This window comes from Heteronotia binoei, chromosome 9 (genome assembly GCF_032191835.1).
Source record: "Heteronotia binoei isolate CCM8104 ecotype False Entrance Well chromosome 9, APGP_CSIRO_Hbin_v1, whole genome shotgun sequence".
NCBI lineage: Eukaryota > Metazoa > Chordata > Lepidosauria > Squamata > Gekkonidae > Heteronotia > Heteronotia binoei.
Window position 1 is genome coordinate 6,969,330 of NC_083231.1, and position 12,368 is coordinate 6,981,697.

General features: G+C 45.9%; 1 protein-coding gene across 8 annotated transcripts in view; it reads right to left on the reverse strand.

Moving 5' to 3' along the window:
- The window catches only part of LDB2 (LIM domain binding 2), a 395,214-nt gene that overhangs the window by 17,644 nt on the left and 365,202 nt on the right, over nucleotides 1-12,368 (reverse strand). For all 8 annotated transcript variants that reach the window (XM_060246192.1, XM_060246194.1, XM_060246193.1 and 5 more), the window contains one exon: nucleotides 1,703-1,826. In XM_060246192.1, the coding sequence (XP_060102175.1) occupies nucleotides 1,703-1,826 (124 nt within the window). The remainder of the gene's footprint in view (nucleotides 1-1,702; nucleotides 1,827-12,368) is intronic.

Here is a 12,368-nt window from a genome sequence, read left to right on the forward strand (position 1 = left end):
GCATCCAAGTGAAAGTGAAGCCCGGCTGACGCCTTTTATCCTTTGCAGCTGCCAATGCCCACCCAAGACAGTCTGCAGCTGCAAGTGAGGGCTTTTCAGCACTGTAATTTTCCTCGCTTGTGTGTTCCTGTTGCTTTGTTCTTCCACATGTGTTTTGCTCCCCCTAGTGGTTGATTCAGTCTTACATCGCTTTATGTCCTACAGTTTAAATCTGCAGGGAGATATGCTGGACATAAAATGATGTAGTACCAAATTGACCACTAGAGAGAGCAACACCTATGCAGAAAAACCAAAAAAAAACCAAACCCAAAGTAACAGAAGTGAGGGAAATCAGAATGCAGAAAGCCTTGTGTGTATTAGAGGCAGACCAGCCCCTTGGGAAATGCAAGAACGGCTCTAGGAGGAGGGCATTAATTCCTCAACTTGTGTTGGAAGGTCACCAGCCAAGGGTAGCACCAAGAGATTCTGTCCCTCGGGTTGCTGCTGCTGGGAGCTAGAAGAGTAAATGCACTTCTTCTTTTCTTCCTTTTTAAAAAAAATCATTAAGTAATTGGTGAACCACCTTGGCGACATTATGGTTTAAAGTTGGGCTAAATTTTTTTACATAAACCATCTTAGTCATGTGCTCATCAGTACAGTGGGGTTAGGGGACGTGTGGTGACATACTGTACCCTATATTGTGCCTCTGAAAACAGGACTCACCAGGTTAGAGCTAGGGAGGTGGAGATCTTGCCAACTGGAACAGAAGCGAAGTCTAATTGTGGAAGGATGCTCTAGCAAAGACTTAAGGACCGTTGACTCTACTGCTGTGCATAGATCATACTGTCTGTTGTTGCAAGTAGGATTCTGCTATATAATTTTTGCATCATTTAACATGTCATGTTAATACTTATGCTGTGTCTCAGCTCTGTTCAGATTTCTGCAATCCCAACACTATTGCCAGTTTATTGGAGGTCCCATCCTGTCGACTGACTTACTCTGTGTAATCCACCTTGAGTTCTAGTGAGAAAAGTGCACTATAAATAGGGCAAATAAATAAACGTAAATAGGAAGGCAGTGGTAAGTCTTAATTTACAGGGGAGAAAACAGATTATAAATCTGTAACATACCTGAAAGGCAGGGGTAGAAGTCTAGCAGGAGCTCCTTTGCATATTAGACCACACACCTCCCTGATGTAGCCAATCCTCCAAGAGCTTACAAGGCTCTTTTTTGTACGCTCTTGGAGGATTGGCTACATCAGGGGTGTGTGGCCTAATATGCAAAGGAGCTCCTGCTAGAATTCCACCCCTGTCTGAAGGCATGGCAAACCCTAACCGAGTTTGAGAGACAATGTGATCCCAAACCAGTTCATTCCCCTTGGCTTAAGACCCAGCGTGGCACTGTGAACGGAGCGCTGGACTACAACCAGGGGCAAGTTGGGTTCAAACCCCGCCTTGGCTCCTGGGGTGCTCTGGAGGCTCTTGCTAGCGTACCATGTAACTTTTTAGCTTTCAAAGAAGTTCAGCTGCCACTGTGGCTCTTGGATACGCTGGCAAGGAATGCCTACTTTCAAAAGCACTGATATTTCTCAAACTGAGTCCCATTTGAAAGCAGCACTTGCGCTTTTCCAGCTTTGTAATGTGAAACAGACCTTCAATGATTTCTCCAGACTTCTACCCTCCACCTTTTAAAGTCACCTGAACAGAGCAAGGGCCAGTCATACCTGGTGGTGCCACCATGCGCTGCCATTTTTGAAACAAGCAAGTCTTCAGGCAATCCCGAGGACTGAGATTGTAAGTTTTATGCCTTGACATCAGCTCTTGCATTGGCTCCAATATTACACACAACTGCAAAGGAAAGAATGCAGGGGATCATATTGATGGCGCCTGGCATGTCTTCGACGCATCACCTGGACGGCAACTTGGCGTTTTGCTGCCTGGCTTCTCTTCTCTTCACTTTGCTAAGCAAAAGGAGAACGATGTGACATGCATTTCAATACAGCACAGTGCAATCTGTACTGACCTGGTAGGACCCGGTGCTATGGGGAATTTTATTGCCTATTATTTTAAAATTATGCTGAAATCAATGGAGATGTGATAGATGGGTGGGGAAATAATGGAAAGAAATCATGCAGAACAAAAGGTTTTAGTAACTCAAGGCTGACATCAGTTTGATTACCGCTTTTTAATTTTCTTTCATAGTACACAAGCTTGTACACTGTTCATTATTTTTCCCCCAATCCATGCTTTTGGAAAGCAGATGACTTCTACAATTTCTCTCACCCAGTCTGCCTTTTTCCTTCATATCTGTTATGTTACAGATTTATACCTACAGGTATGTTACAGATTTATTGTGTTCAGTTTTGGGCACCACAATTTAAGAAGGATCTAGACAAGCTGGAACAGGTCCAGAGGAGGGCAACGAAGATGGTGAGGGGTCTGGAGACCAAGTTCTACAAGGAAAGGCTGAAGGAGCTGGGTATGTTTAGTCTGGGGAGGAGACAACTTAGAGGTGATATGAACACCATCTTCAAGCCCTTGAAGGGCTGTCATATAAAGGATGGTGCAGAATTATTTTCTGTTGCTCCAGAAGGTTGGACCAGAACCAACACGTTGAAATTAAATTAAGACTTTTTGGCTACACATTAGGAGGAACTTCCTGGCAGAGCGGATCCTCAGTGGAACAAGCTTCCTTGGGAAGTGGTGGGCTCTCCTTCCTTGGAGGTTTTAAAACAGGGGCTAGATGGCCATCTGACAGCCACGCTGATTCTGTGAATTTAGGCAGATCATGAAAAGGAGAACAGGAAGGGCTGCATAAGTGTTCAATTCTCATGGCCCTTTCTTACATGCCCAAGGAAATGCTTTTTGCCACTTTGGGGTCAGGCAGCCATTTTCTCCAGGCCAGTTTTGCCAGGGATCCTGGAGAGTTTTTTTTTTTTTGAGGGATTGCCATCTTCTGGGCTTGAAGCAGGGGTCACTGGGTGTATGTGTTTGTGTGTGTGCAGGAGGGGAGATACTTTATGAATTTCCTGCATTGTACAGGGGGTTGGACTAGATGACCCTGGAGGTCCCTTCCAACTCTATGATACTATGATTATAGCCTATTCCTCCTGCTGTATATTTCCTTTCTTAGGCCTTTTCTGCATTCTCATTTTTCTCTCTTGTGTTTTCCTGTTACTTTGTGGTGTTTTTCTGTTTCATATGCATTTTCCTCCCACTAATGGTCTATTTGATATTATATCGCTTTATGTCTAGCATAAAAGCCCAAAGTTTAAATCTGCAGAGAGACACGCCGGACATACAGTGATATAATATTGACTTGACCACTAGGGGGTGCAAAGCATGTGCGAAACAGACTCCACCCCCCCTTGACTCTGAAGTAACAGGAACACTCAAGTGAGAAAGTTGAGATTTTGGAAAAGCCCTTCATCAAGGAAAGACACTCTTTTTTCCCATCTTCCTCTCTGCAATTTGTTCCTTTCCTTACTCCTTAAGCCAGTGACAGCATTTTCCACTGGACTTCTCCTAATGCAAGACATTCTTCCAACACAAGACACTCATGACAAAGGACGGTTCTTTCTGCTTCTTCTCCCCAAAGAAAACCACTCTAGGATCAGAATGGATCCATAGGATCCAGCCCCTTCCCACCTCTGTTCCTGCCAGTCTCTACTGTTCCTCTCCTTCTCTTTCTCCCAGTGTTAAGAGGTGCTTCTCCAGTGTGTATAGCAGCAGCTCCTTTGCATATTAGGCCACACACCCCTGATGCAGTCGGTTCTCCAAGAGCTTACAAAAAAGAGCCCTGTAAGCTCTTGGAGGATTGGCTACATCAGGGCTGTTTGGCTTAATATGCAAAGGAGCTCCTGCTACGAAATGACCCCTGATAAAATATAATTCTACTTCCAGGTTGTTGAGTGGTCAGCTGGTGCACTAGGGAGGTTTTGGGCAGGACTACTGTCCCTTTACATTTTTCTCCTTTCCTTTTACTTCCAACTTTGTTCTCTCCCACAGTTAGCAGCCATAGAATCATAAATCTATTTTTACTTATCAGCTCTTGTGTTTTGGGCGGAAGGACGGCAGAATAAATGATATGCAAAATGAGTAATTTTTTAGCACCCTTAAGAGTGCTAGTTCAAAACTATAAACAGAAACTAAAATAAAAAGTGCAATGTCTTTGCCTACAAAATGAAAAGAATTCTTTAAATCACCCCCCCACACACAATTCCTACCCCAAACTGGTCATTAGGAAATGACTCATGGATGTAATGGCCTGCGATGGATGGAAGAAGATGAAGAGGAAGAAGATATTGGATATATATCCCGCCCTCCACTCCGAAGAGTCTCAGAGCGGCTCACAATCTCCTTTCCCTTCCTCCCCCACAACAGACGCCCTGTGAGGTGGGTGGGGCTGGAGAGGGCTCTCACAGCAGCTGCCCTTTCAAGGACAACCTCTGCCAGAGCTATGTTGACCCAAGGCCATTCCAGCAGGTGCAAGTGGAGGAGTGGGGAATCAAACCCAGTTCTCCCAGATAAGAGTCCGCACACTTAACCACTACAACACACTGGCTGGAGAGAATGGGAACTCATTCACTGGACTGTAAAAACACAAGAAAACAAAGAAATGGCAAGGAGAAATTGGAACCTTTGCTAAGCAGAAGTTCAGAAGGTTCTCGCTTACAGGGGCAGACTTTGCTGTGCTATGGGAAATAGAGCTCTACATTACGTTCCATGGGGAACCCCAGTTTCAATTCAAGTTTCCACAAGATGAGTCATAGGCTTCCATGGTGGCGGGGTGGTGGTGGACTCAATTCTGGGCCTCTCAGATCCTAGCCCTACACTCTGACTGTTACATTACACTATCTGTCCCTCCGGCGCCAAAAGTTTAAATAACCTGATACCTTTACACAGGGTTCATTTTGTAGAAAAACAGGTGGTGGAGCTCATCCAGGGATTGTTATGCAGCTGCGCCTACTATTCAGTGGACAAGGAGGTGGAACTCTCAGGAGGAGGTGGAACTCTCCGAAAGGTTCAGGAGCTGTGCTCCCGTGAGCTCCCACTGAATCTGAGGCCTGCCCTTACACAGATTTTAAATTGCTGAATATACGATTAGCCAACCCAGACTACTTCAGTTACAGAGGAAAAAAGAATTCTCCTAACACCAACAAAGCAACCTTTTTTTTATCTTTTGCAAACAAAGAACCTCTTCATTTTATGCATTTACCACAATAATGAATCATGAAATATTCTATATATGTTTCACCATCCAGAAATATAAGGTCCCTTCTGCTCATTCTGGAACAATAATAAATCTCACAATGTATTTTTTTTTTAATTGCTGATTATTGGCCGTCCATTTTGAACAGTCCCACAGTTTTTGGAGAGCACAACTAATATGTACTTTCTCCTTTGATTATTTCATTTCTTCTCTCCCTCAAATATTCTACAGGACAGACAATAAAAGCGACATTTGCTCTCCCAGCTCTAGTCTCCAGGTGGCAGAGCTCACTCATCTAAGGAAACATCACTTGGGATAATGTGGAGGACCCGCATCCCAATTTAATTCATTTTGGTGCCTTTTAAGCAGAGAACAATGTGTTTTGGAGTCGTTCAGAATATGCCATATGATTTGCGCGTTCGGTATTCCTATAGCTTTAGAGCGGGAAACATGAGGGGTTTTTCCCCAGATCAGAAAGAAAATTCTCTACAATCTCGCAGCTGCAGAGGCTAAACCTGGAAGAGTCTAACTCTTAAATGTTGGCAAAAACAGAACTGCAGGATTCCATCTGGATACTGTTGAAACCAGAGCGGGTCAGCTGGTGGCCTGAAGGACAGGTGTGGACCCACAAAATATGAAGGGCAAAAAGTTTACACACACAAGCACTTCAGCTGTGAGAAAAGGCAACAAATTGCTCTGTGTATTTCACCCGTCACTATCTTCTGGCAAAGCGCAGGCCTCTTGAGGGGATCTTCAGAGAGCTCTTTCCTGATGAAATGGCACTGAGGGAAAGGTGTGCTGTGAAGGCCTTACCACTACGCTATATTACATTGCAAGTGGGAGACCCGCAATAAACTTGCCAGGAGGGGGCATTCCCTCACCTTTACTTCCTTCCTTCTCAACCCCATCTTCCCCTTTCTTTCTAGACCCCATCCCTCCCAGTCTATCTCCCCCCCTGTTGTTTCTCCCCCCAACCCCATCTCTCCCTTTCTTGCTTCCCCAAGCCAATTTCCCCTCTTTCATCCTCACCAAGCCAATATCCATCTCTCCATTTCCGCCAACCTTTCAAGCCAATCCCCCTTTTTTCTCCCCCCCCCCAGCCAATCTGATCTTCGCCCTCCCCCCATTTCCGCTATATTTCTACCTCCACCCACCTACCTGTCTTGGTGTCCTGCTGGCTTGGGGGGAGGCTAGGCTTGCCAATCCCCAGGTCCCAGCGGGGGTTCTTCCGCTTTCCCAGGCTACTTCCCGCCCCCAGTCAGCTGACCAGAGGGGGAAAGCCCCGCCCCCAGAGGACCATGTGCCTTTGGAGGCTTCAGTCTACAACTGAAAGGCTTCTTCTTGGGATGGGGTGTCTGTGTTACTTTGAAGAAGTTGGCAGCAACTCGTGAGTAGAGATGCCAATCCGTCGCTTCAGTCGCCAGAAACGGGGTGGTGGGGGGGAGGGAAACGTCTACTGAGCACTTCATTATTCCCTATGTGGAGATTGATTCCCATAAGGTATAATCGGGAATTGATCTGGAGGTTTCGGGGGCTCTGGGGGAGCTGTTTTTTGAGGTAGAGGCACCAAATTTTCAGTATAGTATCTAGTGCCTCTCCCCAAAGTACCCCCCAAGTTTCAATGAGCCAGGGGGTCCAATTCTATGAGCCCCAAAAGAAGGTGCCCCTATCCTTCGTTATTTCCTATGGAAGGAAGACATTTAAAAAGGTGTGCTGTCCCTTTAAATGTGATGGCCAGAACTCCCTTGGAGTTGAATTATGCTTGTCACACCCTTGTTCCTGGCTCCGCCCCAATGTCTCCTGGCTCCACCCCCAAAGTCTCCTGGCTCCACCCCCAACGTCCCCAGATATTTCTTGAATTGGACTTGGCAACCCTAGGGGAGGCTCCAGCTGCAGCAGCTCCTGCAGGGCCCCAGCAGCCTCTGATAGGCCCATAGAGGGCCCCAGTGGTGGCCTCTGCTGGCTGTGGGCTCCAGGGCATCCAGCAGCCCGCAAGAGGGCCCCAGCCTATAATAATGGAAGTGGAAAATAATCTTCCAAGGAATTAAAGACTGTGAGTCCTTTGCTGGAGGAGACGTCTCAGCAAGGGAAGACTGGGCAAATATCCTCCAGGGTCTAATCTCCCAGCGATGGCAATTGAGTATGTACTGCCAGATCAGCTCCACTCATGCCTAGGTGGTAGGGTTGCCCAGTCCAATTCAAGAAATATCTGGGGACTTTGGGGGTGGAGCCAAGAGACAGGGGGTGGACTCAGGAGTAAGGCTGTGACAAGCCTTAGGGGGAGGTGTTTGTGAGTTTCCGGCATTGTGCAAGGGGTTGGACTAGATGACCCTGGAGGTTCCTTCCAACTCTATGATTCTAAGCTTAATTGAACTCCAAAGGGAGTTCTGGCCATCACATTCAAAGGGACCGCACACCTTTTCAATGCCTTCCCTCCATTGGAAATAATGAAGGATAGGGGCACCTTCTTTTGGGGCTCATAGAATTGGACCACCTGGACCAATCTTTTTGAAACTTGGAGGGTCTTTTGAGAAGAGGCATCAGATGCTATGCTGTAACTTTGGTGTCTCTACCTCAAAAAAACAGCCCCCCTTGAAGCCCCAGATATCCGTGGTTCAGTTCTCCATTATACCCTATGAGAATTGGTCTTCATAGGGAATAACGGAGTGCCCAGAAGATATTTCCCTTCTCATATGAACATATGAAGCTGCCTTCTACTGAATCAGACCTTTGGTCCATCAAAGTCAGTATTGTCTTCTCAGACTGGCAGCGGCTCTCCAGGGTCTCAAGCTGAGGTTTTTCACACCTATTTGCCTGGACCCTTTTTTGGAGATGCCAGGGATTGAACTTGGGACTTTCTGCTTCCCAAGCAGATGCTCTACCACTGAGCCACTGTCCCTCCCCTCTCCCACCCTACATTGTGATTACCCTGAAGTGGGTGGGAGGGCCTCCAAACCGGGGGATCCCCTGCCCCCACTTGGGGACTGGCAACCCTACTAGGTGGTGTATGCCCCCTGAACAGTTTTGAGACTGAGACGGCCCTCACAGGACTGACAGATGAGGTACGCTGGCAAATGGATAAGGGATATTCTTTCCTGTAGATTTTGCTAGATCTGTCAGCAGCAGTTACTATGGTGGACTATTAAACCTTCTTGAGACACTTAGGGCAGTAATACTCAAACTGTAGGCTGGGACTCAGAAGTGGATCAAGACACACAAATGGTTCATAAAGCCAGGAAGGAGGAAGAGGGTGAGCTTGGAGCAGAGGCTCGATGGCAAAGTTGGGTTTACTACTTCTTCAAAATGGTCACAAAATTCAGGAAGTTTGCTACGTACTAAGTCAAGGATATAATGTAGGATCAAAATGTTTAACTAAATAAGTAAATATCAAAGATTTCAGGTTTTCACGGCTGGTAACATCATTAGGGTTTGTAGAATCTTTCGGGCTCAAGTGCCGTGCTCTACTGGAGAAAGTTTTCTTCCAGACGTTTCGAAATAGCAGCTCTCCAGCAGCCCTGGCCTCACTCAATGCACAGCAGCCAAGAAGGTCAGAGCGCCTGCTCCGGCTGCAACGCCACTGAGGATGTTCTCCGTAGCCGAGAACGAAACGTCTGGAAGAAAAACTTTCTCCAGTAGAACACAGCACTTGAGCCCGAAAGATTCTACAAACCCTAATAAAAATAAGCAAATATTTAGAAATAACATGGGGAAAAAAAACTTGTTCGGGTCTCAGTGTCAGATTTCTTCATTTTTGTTCTGGCACAGGGAGAAGTGGTATGGGATCACTGTATAAGTTGAGTCTGAAAAGTAGAGTAAGTTAAAGTGGAGTCCCAAACTGTAAAGTAAGTTTAGCATGGAGTCCATTTTTTTAAAAAAAGAGAGAGAGAATCACTGATTTGCAGCCAAGTTCTGGAGTATTTAGTAGACCTGCTAACGGCACCACCACATTGTTTTGGCCACTATGTGATACAAGAGTATTGGACTTCATAGGCCAGTGGCCTGATTCAACATGGCTTCTCTTATTAACTTGCACTGTTCTCCAATATCATGTTCCATTTCCCCCCTACTCTGTGTAGCAATCCTATTTTTGAGGTCTCCTATACAAATACTGAGGCCAGCCCAGCCTAGGGGCTTCTGAGGTCTGACAAGATCGGGCTAGCCTGAAACTACTGCTCATCAATTGCCTTGACTGTCCCTAAGAAACAGTCCGCTGGGAAAAGAAGAAGGAGATAAAACTCTATCAGCCTTCTCCACACCGTGTTATGGGGATTACACCATCAATAAGGACCACTTCACATAGGGTCATGTGCATTTGATGTATACCTGGTATATTTTAAGTGCCTGTCTAAACTGTGAAGGATATACATGACGGTCGAGTGTTTGAGAGCTATCAACCCATCCTGTGTCACTTAACTCTCTAAGGGTTCAGCCACAGGTTTTCCCAGCTCCCAAACATCCTTTTTAACTGGAGACGTCATGCACTCAACATGGCACCTCCTGCTAGCAAAACAAAGGCTTGTCCATAGAATTATGGCACCAATTTGCAGTCTGCCTGTGGTTTTCCCAACAGCGGCAATAATAGCTGTGGGCAGTAGTTCTAGAACTCATTGTTCTACCAGCTAATAAAGAATATTTGAGATAGTTTAAAAAAAAAAACAAGAACCACCAATTTGTAATGTATCCAAGATCTCCACGAAAACAATATCTGTCGGAAACAGTATGGGAAAGGTCTATTTCCCTACATGCCATTTCCTGGCACTATCCTGTGCGGTGTTACTGTACGACATTTCCTTCCTCTTGATTTCTCTAAAAAGCAAACAATCCGCTATTCAGCAGTTCTGAAACACCTGATCTGATGCTGCAGATACGCCAACGGCTGGCTTTTCCTATTTTGCAACAATGAGACCTTATCTCTGTCACCCGCTTTCCACTGTGACTATGAAAAAAAAAATGCTTCCACGCTGTCATTCTTGACGTGTGTCCTTGGCAGGTTGCACGGGCTGGGAAGGATTTCGGGGAGCAGCTGGTCTCGTGGAGGTCATCAACAACGCAGGACAAATGACAGCCTCAGAACAAAAAAACCCCAAACACCAAAAAGCAAAGAAAGGATATCAAGCACCTGTAGATTTTAACTATGGGCAAGTTCAAAGATGTACTCTTTCAGATACAGAAGAGACGGTTCTTCCTCAGATACAGATGGAGCCAGTTGGTGTAACTTACGGTTTCACCAACCAGGTATTGTGGCTTGCCAGGCAGTCTGAGAAACCAGAAGATCTACCGGATCCCTATCACCACCACCACCAGCACCACCTCCTCCTCCACCACCACCACCATCATCAATACTCTCTCTAAGCAGTGGAGTCTTGTGAGCAAATATTCTACTTCATGAGCTACTAGCATTAAAGTTGTGAGCTACTGCATCAGTTAGTTTGCTCCGGGGCCACTTTTCCTGAGTTAAGACAAAAATGTGTGACCCGGAGGCTAAAAAACTGTGAGCTAGCTCACACTAACTCAGCTTAGATGGAACACTGGTCATCATCATCCAATCCTTGGTACTGCAAGACTCTGGGCAATGTACAGAAGCATTAAAAAAATTTGCCCACTAAAACAAAGAACAAAACATAAAAACAGATGGTAGGTGCTAATACATTAATTATCCAGATTTGCAGACGGGTGGCCACTCCACGGGCAGGGTGAGGGGGGCAAAGCAAGCACGAAGAACAGAGGAGGGTGCTAGCCAAGATGGAAACTGTCACTGTCCTCAACTAAAGGTCTGGCAGAACATCTTTGCCCTGCAGGCCCTGCAGAATTGCATGAGGTCCCGCAGGGCCCTGTTGGAATTTGGCAGGGAGTTCCACCAGTTTGGGACCAGGACTAGAGTTGCCAGGTGCAACTCAGAAAATACTTGGGGACTTTGAGGATGGAGACTTCAGGGGTGGAGCCAGGAGACTTTCCCATTCCCTAAAATAAATAAATAAAAATACAGCAGTATCGCTGCCCTGAATGCAGTCTTCATTTCCTTGTCCCAGCTGCTACACTTTCACTAAAATCAAAGTGAACATAAATGCACACACTCACAAAGCAGCAAAAATAAAGTTTGCAAGCCCACGCTTTCGTGATCTCACTGGGGCTTTACTCACAGGAGTTACTGAATGTAACAATCTGCTATATTTCAACCAACTTCTTCAGACTAGCACAGGAAAATAGAAGGAGAGAGAGATCTACTCTAGGGGGTAGTATTCCTCCATCCATAATCAGGTTCCAGTTGGACATATGGACATATGAGGCTGCTTTATACTGAATCAGACCCTCGGTCCATCAAAGTCAGTATTGTCTTCTCAGTCTGGCAGCGGCTCTGCAGGGTCTCAAGCTGAGGTTTTTCATGCCTATTTGCCTGGACCCTTTTTTAGTTGGAGATGCCGGGGATTGAACCTGGGACCTTCTGCTTCCCAAGCAGATGCTCTACCACTGAGCCACCGTCCCTCCCCTAAACTCTTTACTATCCATTTAACTATGCAAACTACTTCTGAAACTAATGCAGGGACTGTGTTGTCTTCCTCTCTCACACACTCACTGGGAAGAACCAAGAGGCTCTGCTTGTTTGCCCCTCCCTATGCAGCTTTTGTGTCCTGCTGAGATTTAAAGGCATACACACATTCCAAAACACAATGAGTTTGCAGGCTTCTTCTAAACTTGCAAAAATGGGGGCTCCCCTGCCTGAACCTGGGGGCTGGCAAGCCTACCCAGGACTGAAAAGGCCCTAGCCCTAGTCAAGGACAGCTGGATGTCTTTAGGGCCAGGGACCACCAACAGATTACTGTCTGAAGAGTGTAATGCCCTCCCGGGGACATAATGAAGGAGATGGTCCCGCAGATGTTGGTCCCTGATCGCTCAAGACCTAGAAGGCTGCTGACAAAATGGATGGAGCTGCATTTAGCTTGATGGACCACAAGTTTTGCATGTCTGAAAGATGAAGTTTTGATATCACAAGTCAGTCGTAATGAGCAAAATGGTCCTCTGTTACCCCAGCTTTATAATGGATCCTGTAGGATTTTTTTTTAAAGAACTTAATAAGCATTTTCAGGTTTGGTTGTTTTAATAATGTTATTTATGATTCATGTTTTATGTTCTACTTATTGTCTATGTCTACGTGCCTAATTGTAACAACCTTTGGCCAC